General features: G+C 30.6%; 4 protein-coding genes across 7 annotated transcripts in view; 3 read left to right on the top strand and 1 right to left on the bottom strand.

The window, feature by feature from the left end:
• LOC115245478 overlaps positions 1–2,689 on the top strand; it is a 43,201-nt gene extending 40,512 nt beyond the window's left edge. Inside the window, exon 5 of the transcript XR_003885554.1 lies at positions 2,598–2,689. The gene's annotated coding sequence lies outside the window, so the exon portion shown is untranslated. The remainder of the gene's footprint in view (positions 1–2,597) is intronic.
• LOC115245484 lies at positions 2,598–4,946 on the bottom strand. Its single transcript, XM_029823834.1, has 3 exons — positions 4,347–4,946; positions 3,680–3,827; positions 2,598–2,815 (listed from the first exon to the last, which is right to left on the bottom strand). Exons 1-3 carry the CDS (start codon positions 4,453–4,455, stop codon positions 2,599–2,601), a joined length of 474 nt encoding a protein of 157 aa, XP_029679694.1. The 5' UTR covers positions 4,456–4,946; the 3' UTR covers position 2,598.
• Positions 4,947–5,889: 943 nt separating this feature from the next.
• On the top strand, positions 5,890–9,513 carry LOC115245485 (nucleolar complex protein 2 homolog). The gene is given in 12 exon segments (XM_029823835.1): positions 5,890–6,079; positions 6,309–6,521; positions 6,589–6,830; positions 6,905–7,011; positions 7,082–7,188; positions 7,269–7,423; positions 7,521–7,745; positions 7,844–8,032; positions 8,107–8,226; positions 8,320–8,451; positions 8,540–8,755; positions 8,814–9,513. Coding segments are annotated over 11 exon segments (2,208 nt in total). The 5' UTR covers positions 5,890–6,079; positions 6,309–6,343; the 3' UTR covers positions 9,351–9,513.
• A 112-nt stretch (positions 9,514–9,625) lies between these two features.
• The window catches only part of LOC115245472, a 9,700-nt gene continuing 3,799 nt past the window's right edge, over positions 9,626–15,526 (top strand). Inside the window, exons 1-8 of one of the 4 annotated variants that reach the window (XM_029823817.1) lie at positions 9,626–9,713; positions 12,563–12,812; positions 13,355–13,439; positions 13,647–13,826; positions 14,110–14,150; positions 14,253–14,412; positions 14,659–14,777; positions 15,026–15,161. In XM_029823817.1, the coding sequence (XP_029679677.1) occupies positions 9,712–9,713; positions 12,563–12,812; positions 13,355–13,439; positions 13,647–13,826; positions 14,110–14,150; positions 14,253–14,412; positions 14,659–14,777; positions 15,026–15,161 (973 nt within the window). In that variant the 5' untranslated portion in view covers positions 9,626–9,711. Of the gene's footprint in view, positions 9,909–10,119; positions 10,448–12,507; positions 12,813–13,354; positions 13,440–13,646; positions 13,827–14,109; positions 14,151–14,252; positions 14,413–14,658; positions 14,778–15,025; positions 15,162–15,526 lie in introns of those variants that run through there. The other 3 variants (XM_029823818.1, XM_029823816.1, XM_029823815.1) reach the window with 3 other exon arrangements.

Raw genomic sequence — 15,526 nt, 5'->3', positions numbered from 1 at the left:
CCTGCATTCTGTCTTCCTCTCGTTTTTTTTTCTTTTTTTGCACGTGAAGGCGAAATCAGAGAAACACGCTCTATAATTCGTAATGTCTGTTTTAACCGTCTATTTCCTTGAACAAGAGAATCAGATTTTGGCGATGTCTCGTAAACAACAACAAGTTGAAACGTTGGTGATGACGCGGCTTCAAAGAAAATATAGTCTCTCATTAATTCGTATTCTAGAAAACAGACCCGGCTGCAAACGGAACGACGCGATGGAAGAATAATTCATCGAAATTCGCGTTTAACTTTGCACTTTGTAACGAACAACAGGTGGATCGCAAACGGAGAACAATGGTCATTATCGCGATAGATAATTAATAAATTATTCATATAAATTGAGTATTTTATATAATCTCTGAGTTAAATCACTATTATCTATTTTCAGTTTTAGTTTGAAGTAGAAACTTGCCGACAGATAAAAGTTTCGATTCAAACATCAATCTGTATCAAACTGATATTTAATCTTCTGCAAAGTTGGACAATCGGAGACAGTCGAGACAGTCAGTTATATTGATGTGTGTATGCGTGTGTGTATGTGAAAGAGAGAGAGAGAGAGAGAAGATAAAATCACTTTGTAACGAACAACAGGTGGATCGCAAACGGAGAACAATGGTCATTATCGCGATAGATAATTAATAAATTATTCATATAAATTGAGTATTTTATGTAATCTCTGAGTTAAATCACTATTATCTATTTCCAGTTTTAGTTTGAAGTAGAAACTTGCCGACAGATAAAAGTTTCGATTCAAACATCAATCTGTATCAAACTGATATTTAATCTTTTGGACAATTGGACAATCGGAGACAGTCGAGACAGTCAGTTATATTGATGTGTGTATGCGTGTGTGTATGTGAAAGAGAGAGAGAGAGAGAGAGAGAGAGAGAGAGAGAGAGAGAGAAGATAAAATAAACTTACCTTTTTCAAATAGCGCACGCACTTCGTCACGTCTTCATCCGATCCCGTCCGGTGTTCTTTGAGAAAATCTTCTAATAAATATGTAACTTTGAGTCGAGTGATGTCGAAAATAATGGTGCACGTGGCGGTCTTGTTGAGACCGCCCGAAATCGCTGACACGTGTATAACCTTGACTTGGCCCCATCATTGCGTTTTATCGCGTTATATCGCATTATTATTCATGTAATAATTTTATTTATTGGCATAAATGCGCATATCCGATACGCATTTATCGTCCGTTTAGTGTCGCTGAAATGTGAACAATCGAGCTACTATCATCCGATATCGTCAATGACCTCATCAATTGCGATTGGCAATGAGATCATTGATCGGATGAGGATATCATATAACGCCGAAGAAAAGTCGCTAAAAGAAATTGTTATCTTTTATAACAGGTTTATTAAAGAGTGACTTTAGATTTGTTATTTCTAATTTTAAAAAATATGCACGATGATGTTATCATGAATTACATGTGTTCATCATGCAATTACATTTAGCGCTGAACACTTTTGACTTTTTTCCTCAAATATACGGATCCCAAACACGCAATTATTCATATATGATATAAGATTTAATATAACACTAAATTTTGTTTGTAACAAAGGAAAATCTTTTTTTTTTCACGCTAAATACATCTTACGAATACAAGTCTCTGAGACCTCTCTCTTTCTTCATTTGGCTTATACGATGTAATAGTGTCTAGACACAGCAATCGCCGACTATGAGAGCGTTTACGGGCACGCAATCGAGTTTACTTACGTAGCCGTCGCAAGTGCGAGAAGTGGGGATGCACAAGGGTCCGGACCCCGACACGTGTACGACCTTGACGCATTGACCTCCGCGAACCGGCGACCACCCGCCCCGTGGAGGGTCAACGGATTCCAGCCAAGCACGGCGATTTATCCTTTCATCCATTTCTCATAGTCCTTCTATCGGGGAAGACGAATCACTTCCGCCGAGGGTCTCTCGTGACCGAGATTATATCTTTGCGGTCCAGGTGCATTAGTGTACTTTTAGAGTTGCCAATGCTACGTGATTATCTATGCCTAAATGATCGAACGCTTAATTTCTGTCGATCCTAGATTTTTAGCAATTTAAACCTAAGTAATCTTACTTAAGAACTATCAAAAACTAATAAAAATTTTACTTATCCGCAATAAAATACAGACACAAATAAATGTTGATCATTTTTTATATGCTGTTATTTTTTGATATTAAAAAGTAATTTATAATATTAATATAATTTTTTTTTTTTTATATGAAAAATGTTCTGTTATTATTGAATTATATTATTACTTTAGAGAAAGATATATTCTAAATATTTTCATCAATTTTATTTCATATTACGATGACCATAGATATTCTTCTCACATTGTAATCACATTTCTTTTTATTTTTTAGTTTTCTATTTATTGTATGAATTTCTATTTATTTTATATATTCTATAATTTTTTATTTTTTATTAATAATTAATTATCTAATTTCTAGTACAGACATGGAGCATGAAATTATATATTGCACATTTTAATTATCATTGCGGTCAATTATTCTCTCAATTATAATTTTTGCCACGAGTAATAAATATATGTAATGTAGAAATAGATTATTTTTGTGCGAGACTCTTCAGGATAGTTCGATAATCATCGCTGCAGCAACAGTTGGCGATCAATCGGTGCTCCCTACAACTATTGGCGTGTAGAAATCGGCAGTCCGCTAATTTACATTGATAAGGTAGATCGTTAGAATCGGTGCAACAGCAAGCGTCATGTAATAGTTTTTCGCCGCAATAAGGATAAATTGAACTGTCGCACAGAGGACATCTGTAACAAAATCATAAAGTAAGTATTATTCGTAATTAAAAGCGTTTAATTATTTTTCTAATTGGTACATATTTATTATTGTATTAAAAAATGTACTGATATTAATTAAATAGTTCAACTTTTTTTAAATTTTTACGTTAGTGATAATATGTAAGAGAGAGAAAGAGAGAGGCTGTATAAAATTTTACATAGAGATTAACAATATCGTTCATACATAATGTAGTAGATAAGTAGATGAATCAGCAAATCGATGTCAGTATTATGAATTTCCAACATACTTCATGCGCGTTATCAATGAATTCATCATTACATTAATCTAAAGTGCTGCATATAATAATATCAAAAAGCGTTCATCCTTCAGTTCGCCGGAATTTACTCAACTGTTTCTTTAAAATGTTTCTGTCACTTAGAAATGATTATTTGAGCTAGAACTTATGGTATATAAATTTTTCTTGAACTAAAATATACTAATCATTTTTAACCAAGTTTTTGTTTGACAACTTGAAAAACATCATCTTTGATCATTAAATAGTATACATTATTTTAAATAATTATTAATGATACACAATAAGAGATTTTGAAATAGAATACGTATTCCATTTTAAACAGAGTGATTTTAGAAGTTCATTATAATGTTAGTTTGCAATTTTTAATGATGCTGAGCAATGTCGACAATCTATGTAATTTCAGAATAGCCTTCGTATTTTGTTATAATATGTAAAGAAAAAAATAAAACAAGATTAATTATTTGATAACGTTAAATATCTTACATTTAATAATATCTATGTATCAAGTATCGTTTATAAATCGCAATACAAAAGTATTGCTATAACAAATATATATAAAAATTTATAATAAACTTGCTTTTGCGGTCTGTATCCAGGTCTCAATGGAGGAATAGGATAATTTCCTTGAAATTGTCGTATTTCATCTTTTGGCAAAGGAGTTAATGGCTCGTTCATTATATTTGTTGCATCTAATGTATGATCGCCCATCAATTTTCTGTGTTCATCTGAAAGAGATATTCGCATAGAGATTTTTTGTCGAAGTAATGATATTTAAGACGATAATTTTTGCTAAATAATAAAATAAATTGTTTTTTTTTATTGATATAATGTGATTAAAACTAACGAAACAATTTTCCTTATATTATTATATTATTTTATTATTATATAATCCTATTGACATATTTTAATGTCTTTACAATCTGAAATAATTTCTATTAGTATTACAAATGGAAAGTGTTAAATATTTATTTTACATTTTTGCACGTGCGAATAGTACAATATTATGTCCATTATATCTATGAATATTGTTATAATACAACTGTTTTTGTTTGCAATTGAAATTATAAAAATTATGAAAATTGAGATGTAAAGTTAATTCAGCTATTATATACTTAAATGCTATTATATACTTAAATTTAATTAACAGATTTTCTGTGATATGCAAAGTGTTATAATATACAAGAGAAAATATTTATTTATCTTTATATATAGTAATATAATTATCGAATAAATAATTGACTCACCTGATACAGCGAATACGCAGCAATGTAAAAGAACGCTAGTACCGAGCCAAATTATCAGGAGCGACATATTTCTATCAGAAACGGATGAGATCGTAGCTTCCGTGCGCATTTGCTTTCGACACGGCTGAGATTTTTTAGAGAAATGAGATCGTTTGCGGCTCTTGCTCCTTCGATTTCTTTCATAAACCCACGCAACTTTTAGCCACGGTTCTCGCCTTCCTCATAGAACGCGGTCGACGTACCCGTTATTCCTAACTGGCTGATGATCATCTTTCTCTTCTTATTTATTGGCAAATATACAGAAAAGAAAGAGAAAAAGACAAAAATGCGGATGCTGACCTGAAATTTACAAAACACGTTTTTCACGAGTAATTTAATTATTGCTGTCATGTGTGTAATAAAAATATTTCAGGAATAAGAAAAAGAGCAGTAATTACTTTTCATGAAATATTTTGCTTTATGAAAACTGTTGCTAATTAAGTACAAATCTAAATTTTTTTCTAATTAATTATATTTTTGAACGTAATATATAAAAAGTAATTTAATTAATAAAAATAATTAAATTTTTTTAAATAACAAAATTATATATATGTGTATACACACATATACACATTAATTTTAAGCTAACTTAAACCGCGTGCATTAATTTGAGAAATATAGGTCAGAACGAAACAAATAATTTAAAGAGAAAGTCGGCAAAATTATTTTGCATATATATATTTCAATCATTTTTACAGCTTTATAACTAGTAAAAAAAATGCTTTTTAATATTATCATTATTAAAATTTTTAATAAACACGAATAACAGATAAATTATTTTTTCTGTTGCAAGAAAAAGATTGAATATGTTAATAAAATAAGAAAGGTTTTATTTATTCGATTCTAAAAATTCATATATATCAAAAATTGATAATATACGTCATATTTAATAATCTCATTAAAATCTAATTAAAACGAAGAAAAATAAAAAAAATTGAAATTGATATAATGTCGAAACAAATATACCTTCAAAACATCTATATACAATTATAGTAAAGATTATTTTATTCATTTACGTGAATTATTATAACTTATTGAATATTTTGAAACTTATGCATTAAAGTTTAATTTAATTAATTAATTAATTAATATTGTTCTCTCGTCGTAATATGTTAAAAAGAAAAATATAATATTTTGCGCTTATATATAAATAATATATATTAATTCTCAATTTTCAAGACATGCATTTATGTCAATATAATTAATATAATAATATTCATTTATTTTATTTTAGATACTGTGTACGACACTTTTTTTATTAAATGTTTTTCACATATAAAAATTATCTAAAGTTTTTGTTATTATTTATGAATAATATATAAAGTATATTAAATGTTATATATATGTTTAATTATATATATATCATATGTGTGTGTTAATTTAATATATCAACTTTTTAAATTTAATATATTATTTATATATATGTGTGTGAAAAAAACAGATAAAAATAGAAGAATGTATTGCCACATATATCGATATAGATATGTAATAAATTTCCTTGCAGATGCGATAAATTAATAATATTAATAACAACTGTCTTTTATATCGATTGATGGAAACTTTTATACGCAACATATAATTTAGTGTTTGCGCGTGCGCACGATTTGTCCATTGCAGTGGAATGAATGAAAGTCAGCTGTGAAGCACGAGAGCACGTGGAAGCATAAAATACTTTCTCTATCTCTTATATATTTGTAAGTATATTTAGTATTGATGTATTAATAAATTCGCGAAATAAAGATTATAAGTAAAAAATTTCTCTCTATTATATTGACGATGATATATATGTAATTATTAGTTAGTAATTAAAAATAAAAAGATAAAAAATGGAAAGATTGTACATATCCTAACCTCGTTATCCATATATATATGTATTTTATATTTTTACGATCCACATAAATAATTCCTCTATATAATTTCTAGGTGATTTAAATTAATCATAAAAGTCCATTATAAAAATGAAGGTGAAGAAAATAAATCAAAAGTCTCTTAAGTCGTCTACAAGAAAAAAATTAACAGTTGCCAAAAAAAACAAAAAAGATCTGAGCAAAGTAACTACAGAAGAGTTTCTTGAACAAAATTTTGAAGATGATACAGACAGTGACAGCGATAATGATGAGACAAATAAAAATATAGGTATGATTTATAAAATATTTAGATTTCTTTCTTTTAAATTGCGTATCTTTATTATCCTTTTATTCAGGTGATGTGAGAGAGAGAGAAAACTATGAGCAGGCTGAGAGTGATAGTGGTGAAAGTAACTTGGATCCTATAGAACACAAAAAATCATTGATGAAACTGAAAGATACTGACCCAGAATTTTATAAATATTTGAAAGATAATGACAAAAATCTTTTGGACTTTAAAATATCAGACGATGAAGATGATGATAATTCTTCAATAAGTGACAATGATAATAGACACATCCCTGATGAAAACTTGGAGGTGCATATGTTTTTTCTAGATATTATTTTTAATATCTTTATACTTAGTTATTAACAATATTGTTGAATTTTTAGATTGCTAGCGACGATAGTGATTTCCAGCCAGAGGAAGCTGAAGGTGACTCTAAGAAGATCACTATACAATTACTAAAAACTTGGCAACAGGAAATACAAACGGACAAGTAAATTCTTATTAATTTTTTTTGTTGAGACAGTATTAAAGAGTGTAATCGCATTATTTTTTATTTATAGATCAATAGTTAGTATTAAACGTGCAGTAGACGCTTTCCATGCAGCTTTGAATAGTGTTGCAGTATCATCTGATACAAACACACGATATAAAGTAGAAGGAAGCGCGAGTGAGTTTTAACTTTCATATTGTACAACTTATTATTTTGTAAATAATTCTGATTTTAATTTTGTCAAAAATTATGTTTAGTATTTAATGGTGTGATGCAACTGTGTATAATGCATTTACCTGATGCATTTAAGTGCTTTTTAAAGTTGGATTCAAAAACGCAGGAAGCACATAAATCTAAAAGATTTAGAAAAATACGAGGAATCTTAAAATTGTACTTGTCAGATTTAATTACAGTATGTATTAATTTTTTATTTGTCATACATAAAATAACTTTAATAAATACGTTATATACATATGTATATATTAAGAAGCTATATATACTTTTTATAGTTATTGCGAAGTGTAGCATCATCCAGTATTCTCCAAGTGCTTCTAAAGCACCTTCGCCAAATGTTACCTTATACGCAATCATTTTCATCCTTGACTAAACCATTGTTAAGGATTTTGTTGAAGTTCTGGTCAACTGGAGAAGAAACTGTTCGTGTTGTAGCTTTTGTAAATATTTTGCGTATCGCGATCAATCACAAAGAATCCACACTTGAGAAACTGTTAAAGGTGAGATCAACATGTTATAAAAAGATTATAGAAAAATATGCTTTATAAAAAAATATGTATATACAATTGATTTTATCATTGATGTTTTTCTTTTTCAGACCATGTATATAAAATATGTTCAGAATACAAAATTTGTGTCACCCAACACATTACCAGAAATAAATTTTATGCGGCATTCTTTGGTTGAGATCTATCTACTTGATCATAATCTTTCATATAGCCATGCCTTTTTGTACATTAGACAATTAGCGATTCATTTAAGGAATGCCATAACATTAAAGAAAAAGGTAATCATTAAAAGCGATAATTGTATATTTTATAAATTTTATTATGGGCACTTAAGATTTTATTTTTTTTCTAGGAAAATTTCCAAGCGGTATATAACTGGCAGTATATTAATTCCTTGCACTTTTGGACAGAATTAATAACAAAATTGAAAGACAACTCAATATTACGATCTTTATTGTATCCATTAGTGCAGGTATTTAAATAAATAATAAAATGAATAATATTATATTAAAAATAGCATAACAGTTTATCAGAAAAAAAATTACATTGATTTATTTATTAACAGATTATTATTGGAACAATAAAAGTCTGTCCAACTGTGCAGTACTATCCATTGCGATTCCATTGTATAAAAATGTTAATAACAATTTCCAAGGAAACAGGAACTTTTATACCCATCTTGCCGTTCCTTCTTGAGGTATCCATCATTATGAATTTTTAAATAATAGTTATGATTATAAAAATGTGTAAAAATTTTAAATATATTTAATTTTTTTAAATTTTAGATCCTAGATTCTTATGATTTTAATAAAAAGCACAAGGCAGTTTCTATGAAACCTATATCACTTATCTGCATATTAAGGGTGTCGAAATCACAACTGATAGAGAATGGTTACAAGGATAGTATTGTAGAAACCATTTATCAACTTATACTGCAATATGCTGCAAGTGAAAGCTATAAATTATATTTCCCTGATATGTGTATACCCTGCATAATACAAGTATGTAAAAAAGACAAAAAAAATTGGAAGAATATAATTTTTGTTACAAATATTCGAGAGATTATCAAATTGATGTATTCTTTCTTTCCTGAAGAAATGCCATGTGGCAGCTTATTGCAAGAAAATGAAACAGCTTTTAACTTTGATCGAGGAAAATAGAAAGTACATTGAAAATGAGCGCACTAAACTAACGATTGATTTAAAAAATACGGTAGAAATAACTAATTGGGAAAATAGGTTGAAGACTGATGGCACAGCGATAGCTAAATTCTATGCCTCCTGGATTAAGCTTCACGAATCACAACAACTTAAACTTCTGAACAAGACCGAAGGAGAGTTTAATGTACCTGTGGTGAGAAAATTGAAGAAACGGACACTTGATGAGCAGAATGCAGAAGAAGAAGAGAGCGAAGAAGAGAGCGAACTCGAATTTCGAGTGAAAGGAACGGGAACTGAAACGGAAACGAAAATGTTATCTAACAATAAGAAGACGAAAAAACTCAAAAAGAAGAGGAAAGTAGTCAGCAATATCGAGGACGATGATTTGCCGAAGGAAAACACAGACATTGTTCAAGATATAAATGATTGGGATTAGAAGTAGGTGTAAGATCACTTCGAGTTAACAATTATATGTATGAACAAATAATACATAATACGTTTCGTTTATATTCTTAAATTCATTGTAATAAATTTTTTTCTACTTCTCGCTATTATATCTTACATTTAATAATAATTATAATAATTATGGAATAGTCTATGCATGTTCGTCTGGTTTTTTTCGAATCGTAACAGACAACCGTTGTTGGCTCGATCCAAGTCTTGAGGTGTCGCTTTCTGATAGTCTATTTTTACCGAAAGGCGTCCCAAGCCAGTCGACAAGAAGGCGCTGTATAGCGACGGTTTGGGCGCTATTATAAAGCACCGTGTGTGCCGGTCGTGTATTTGTAAATCATCGCATGTAAGTGCGGACCCGGCCGACGGGCTCGACCATCTCGGACGGATCTTCGCGGCGAAGAGAAGTCGCGAGGCATATACTCTCGATAGTAGCATCAGTGTAGAGCTATAAAGAAGCACGTAGAGAAAGGCACGAGCCTTCGCCACCACGGAAGTGACACTTCTCTCGCTCGATCCGTTCCGGAAGATATCTATTCACGTATGTAGGCGAAACGAGCGATAAATGAATCAATACCGCATGTATCGGACAATGGTATTTTCTTTGGCAGAAGTCTCTGTTGAAGGCGCAAGATATATCCGTGGAAAATCCGCAACAATCCGCGCTGCAGTTTGCTCGATATAAAAATAAATTTTGTTTCTCTCTCTCTATCTCTCTCTTTCTTGCTTTTCTTCTCTGTTCTATCAATGAATCGGTCCGTTGGCTCTTAAGAGTCGCGGTGGCGGTGGTGATGACGATTCCTGGTCCACTGCCTCGCGTTTAAACGGTCAGTGTGTGCCAGGGAGTATTTTGCAAGATGCGAAATTCGTTTCTCGTAGCGAGGGAGCCCTCGTCGTGGGTTTAAACGGACCACCTTCGGTGAAGTGTGTAGGCCGAGGTGTCACGCATTACGTAAAACTACAGGAAAAATAAATCGCGAGGAAAGAGGGAAAACAAAGTGTGGGCGAAGAAGGGACACGATTGACCCTCTCTCTCTGTGTATGTGTGCACGTCGCGATGAGGAGATCATCGTTTGATAAGTAAAATCTCTGTTTGCAATGTCTTTATCTATCTGAGAAAAAATGGGACCGCGAGAAAGAGAGAGAAAGTACAAACTTTTATCGAGTCATGTATGATTTTTTCCTCTTTTTTTTATATTTAATCTTCTTATCGTTTTGTGTGCGAGAGAGTATTTTTTTTTCGAGAGCACGTGGAATAAGAAATGTCAATCGTATTTACTAACGTGGCTATTATTTCATGATTAATAAAGATATATTGGATGTAACATCATGTAATCACGATAATACTATTGAAGAAGAGAGTTTAATCATGATGTGTTGCGGAAAATATAAGAAAGAAAAAGAGCATCTTCGCGTATTTCTAAATAAATGCGGAGAAAATATTCACAAAAAAAAAAAAAAAAAAAAAATTATGAAGAGTAATGGTTATTTTCTTTTTTTTGTCACTAAAACTATAAGAGTATATTAATGATTGAAATTGACAGTCCTATTTTTTCTCTGGGGGTCTGTTAAAACTTTCTCGAAATCTCGATCTGCCAAAGAACCTATAGTGCCGCGAACAGCTTGACCGAGTTTGAAACTCTCAAACTTCCACCAAACAATCTATTTAAAGCAAAGTATCGATACCATTGCGTAGCTAGAATTGAACCGCGTCATATTACTTTTCCTAATACGAATTAACACAATTGAAAGAAAGAGAGAGAAAACATAATATACGTTTATATATTAGTGTGAATTTGCATTGATTAAATTTATATTATAAATTAATGTTAATACTTATATATATTGTCCGCGTTTAACTTACATATAAAATTAATATAACAATTTGTCAAACTGAACAAAGAATTTTATCGTATGTTTAGTAAATGTAATTATTACATAGACGCTTAATCTATGTAATAATTTGCACTCCCTCGGATCGAGGGACAAGATCAGCTTTTCGTCTATAGCGTTACATTATTAATATATCGCCGATGTTTTTCTACGCGACACATCGAGTAAATACGGTTGCTGATCGCGAGGATAACCGCTCGAACTGTTACTGCGTATTACGTTACAACAGATAAATTTAGCGTTTCTTTTACACAGAGCTCGTTGTACCACTGCCAATACCGCGACGCGGAATTAATTGGCCGCTTGGAAGGCAACCAATTCTCGTCGTCGAAAAAGCTCTGCCAGGCTCCACGGCACATCGACCGGGGCAGAATTTCGCGTTTTTCTCTTGCACATTTTGTACGATCGGCCAGTTATCCGGATAAAACTTGAAAACCCAAGGTCGGGTTGTACTTCAACCACGTTTTCGTACGCTAAATATGTTTTATGCTGCTGGATTTAAATTACCGTCACGCGTGACTAGACATTAAAATAATGTAGAATAGATTTTCGAAGGATTTAGTACTGGATATGCATCATTGATACAGCTGCTTTAAATTCCATTTAGAAAATTCTAGCGTTTACCATTTTACTAGCAATACACGATATTCTCTTTTATTTAAATTAATTAGTAATATTAAGCTATAAATTTCTTGATTAATACTAATTTATTGTACTTTCCATCAAAATACGAAAATACAATATCGTTTTAATAAATTAAAATTTTTTTTTTAAGAAACCTGTGTTTTTATAAACATTTGCTGTATGTGTCGCGATTCTTTAGACCGGTTGTCAGCGATACTGGCCATAATTGTTGAAATAACATTTATATTATTGTCCATCACGATGGAATAATTTATCTAGAGAATTTGTCCATAAATTTTTCAATAATTCAGACAAACGTTTATTTACGTATTAAATGAGAAATCTTTAATATAAATCATTCTGAATTCTTCCTTTCAACTCTATTTAAATATAAAGATTCAAAAAATATCCAGCAAACGTTTTTTAAATTAACTGCCTACAATTGATGCAATCGAAGTAGTGGTTTTAATTATTCAGAAAATAGGAGTTATATGTTTATAATATTTTTATCTAAAATAATATTTTTAAAAAATATTGCTATTTTTTATAGCAACTACGAAACGCTCTATGTCTGTATCCGTTTTAATTCTCTACGTTTGTACGATAATCGCGAAATCCCGTAGAGTTTGCGTAAATGGAGGATCCGTATCGCGTTGCGAACGTTTCGAATGTCCGCAGGCACGCTAACGCCAAGCGCAACATTCTGAATAATACGTCGTACGGGCTCATCTGCACCAAGGATGCCGATTACAAGTGCAGCGTGAAGTACAGCGGTGCTTCTCTGCCGGAGAAAAATTATCTGCAACGTAGTGTATCCGCAGACAATGTTGTAATTCGTTCGCGCGGTTACAAACCGTCCGACAGACACGATCCGGTCAAAAGGAACTTCCTTGAGAATCTCACTTCGAAAATATTGCACTTCGACATGGTGAGTTAACCGGCGAAATATTCGGGTTTTACAACTTTCTAAAAAAAAAAGCATATTAAATTCTCATGTGTTGAAGTTTAATTTTACATCACTTTTTATGTATGAATTATTATTTATAATAATAGACTAGCTTTTTCATTTATGTGGATTGATCAACTATATATCAATATTATATTATATATATATGTCAATATTATATTGATTAGATATTTATATTTCTGTAACTTTTTTTAACATTGGATATTCGGGTAAATTTTAAACTTAGATTTTTGTTAAGTTAAATTTTATATAAAATTTTGATTTTTAAAGAGAATAATTAAAAATTTTTATTATAAAAATGTTTCTTATTGCTAATCAAACTAATTAAAGATATTGTCTCAAATCCTCAGCAATTTTATTAAAAGATAATTAAATAAAGATTGTGCAAGAAAATTCAAAGATAGCGGAAGAAGAATAATATAATTCTAAGATATTTTACATAATGTTATATTGGTTCTGTTTGATCAATATAAATTTGAACAATGGTTATTTCTTAACTGCAGGAAGGGGGCGAGACTACTCCGATTAACTTACAAAAGCTACTTACACCGGCATCGGACACTCATGAAATATTGCAATCAAAAAATAGTAGGTTTTTTTTTTTAATTAATATAATTAATAATAAAAATAATGTATATGATACAGAATATATTTTAAGAGGAATCTTTTCTGTGGATGACAAAAGTGTCAGTCGATTCATATGCTAGAATATAATTTATAAAATATTATTTCCTCTTCCAGAGGAAAAGAATACGTTTGTTGAAATTTTAAGAACAAAGAAAAATTAATTTTCAGAGAAAATGTTTGCGTCGTCGTACTTTTACGCACCGACGCATCCTACGGTCGAGGATCAGGTTGAACTCGCACGTCGAATCTCGCATTCGCTCAGCGACGTGAAAAACGTCAAGAGTAAAGGACAGTCGATGTATGTGAATAGAAAAAAGCGATCTGTTAAGTGGATTCACGACGGAAACGGTATGCAACGTAAAATATTTCTTTTATAATTTATTTCTACCATTAAAAAAATACTTATCACATTCTCATCATACGTTTATGAAAAGTGCGATGTTCATGTTATGCGAAATTATCGCACTGCACTAATAATAATTCGTAAGAAAAAGTTGTTTTATAATGATTAAGTCAATTAATTTTATGAATTCTAACGTTAATGAATAATTAAATAGTATATCTACTTTTGATATATGTATTAATTCATTTTGTATAATGTAATACATCGATAATAGATAGCATTTTGCAGGTCTCGAGGATGAAGAGGAATCGATTGCAACTGTTCATAAGGTAAAAAGTGTACAATAATGTATATCGTATATCTTATATGTTTAAATATTTTGCGATGAGATTATGCCTCCACATACGACGGAATAAAAATTCTCTTAATAGGACAAACTACCCCTCAAATGTGTGATGAATCCATGCGGAAAAGTACTGGACATTCAGGGTATTCAGGCATTAGGCGAAGAAGTCAATATCGCGTCAGTACCAAAAAATCCTGAAAAGCTCTTCGACATTGTTCGCGACTTGAATAATCAAAGAGGACGCGGTAAGTAAGCATAGTTTAAATGATACATAAGCTACGGGATAAAATTAATAACAATACGTAATACAAAATATTACACATTATATACATATATATGTATTTAATCTTTTTATTTAAATTTTTATTTAATTTAAATATCTATAATATAACAATGCGAAACCTTTTATTGGAAGAGACATAATATTTCCAGCTTTAACTGATATGACGCATTTACTTCTATGTATATAACGTTGCCAAAACAATTCGCAGGTGCCGAGATATTTGCGAAACGTAGGAAAAGATCGGAAAAGTGGGTGGTGGACCAAGAACAGCCGCAGACACCCAATACTCCTGTTACACCGAAAACGCCAACGTATCCGGAAAAATTGGTAAGTATATTTGTCAATCAAACTTATATATAATAGTTTTCTTACTAAAAGAAGAGCTCAAAATAAATAAATAAATAAAATTAATTATTCTTATTAATTGCTAAAGGATTAAAAATAATTTTACTATGATTAGGAAGAGAGTTAATGTTTTTTTCTTATAAAAAAAGATTTAAAAAATTGCATCGTAATTTCAGACAATTAATGGTATTTGATGTTATAATAAAAATACTTGTGTTGTGTGATTTCAGGAAGTTAACGGTAACGCGAAATTCGTGACGCCGTCATTGTTGACACCTCACACGCCAATTTCGAGCACTGATAAAACATTTTATAATCCCTTTACAGTGGACATTGCCGTCGAGAACGCAAATATGCCAATAACAGGTGCGTACCATATAAATGTAATGAGATCAACAGAATAATGATACCGAAAATGCAAGATGATTTTTCAGAATGCTTGGCAGATTTAACTTCATGACGTTTTGATATTAATCTGCATAACGTCAGCAGTTATTTTTTCGAGTTATTTTATATATCTTTGGCTGAGAATACGATGGAGATTTCTGAGGCTGTATAATTATGTATTTAGAAATTTTTAATTACTCTGATATTTTTCACAAGACTCTCGATATCTTTTTTATTATATGCTATCTACTTTACATCTTATCTTGGATTTTTTTATTGTTTTTCAAAAAGAAATATAATATAAAATAAAAATATATTTAATATAGAATATAATTAATATTCAC

The sequence above is a fragment of the Formica exsecta genome, unplaced genomic scaffold (assembly GCF_003651465.1).
Source record: "Formica exsecta isolate Colony F162 unplaced genomic scaffold, ASM365146v1 scaffold98, whole genome shotgun sequence".
NCBI lineage: Eukaryota > Metazoa > Arthropoda > Insecta > Hymenoptera > Formicidae > Formica > Formica exsecta.
The sequence above is the reverse complement of the archived record's forward strand: the minus strand, read 5'-3'. Positions and strand labels throughout refer to the sequence as shown.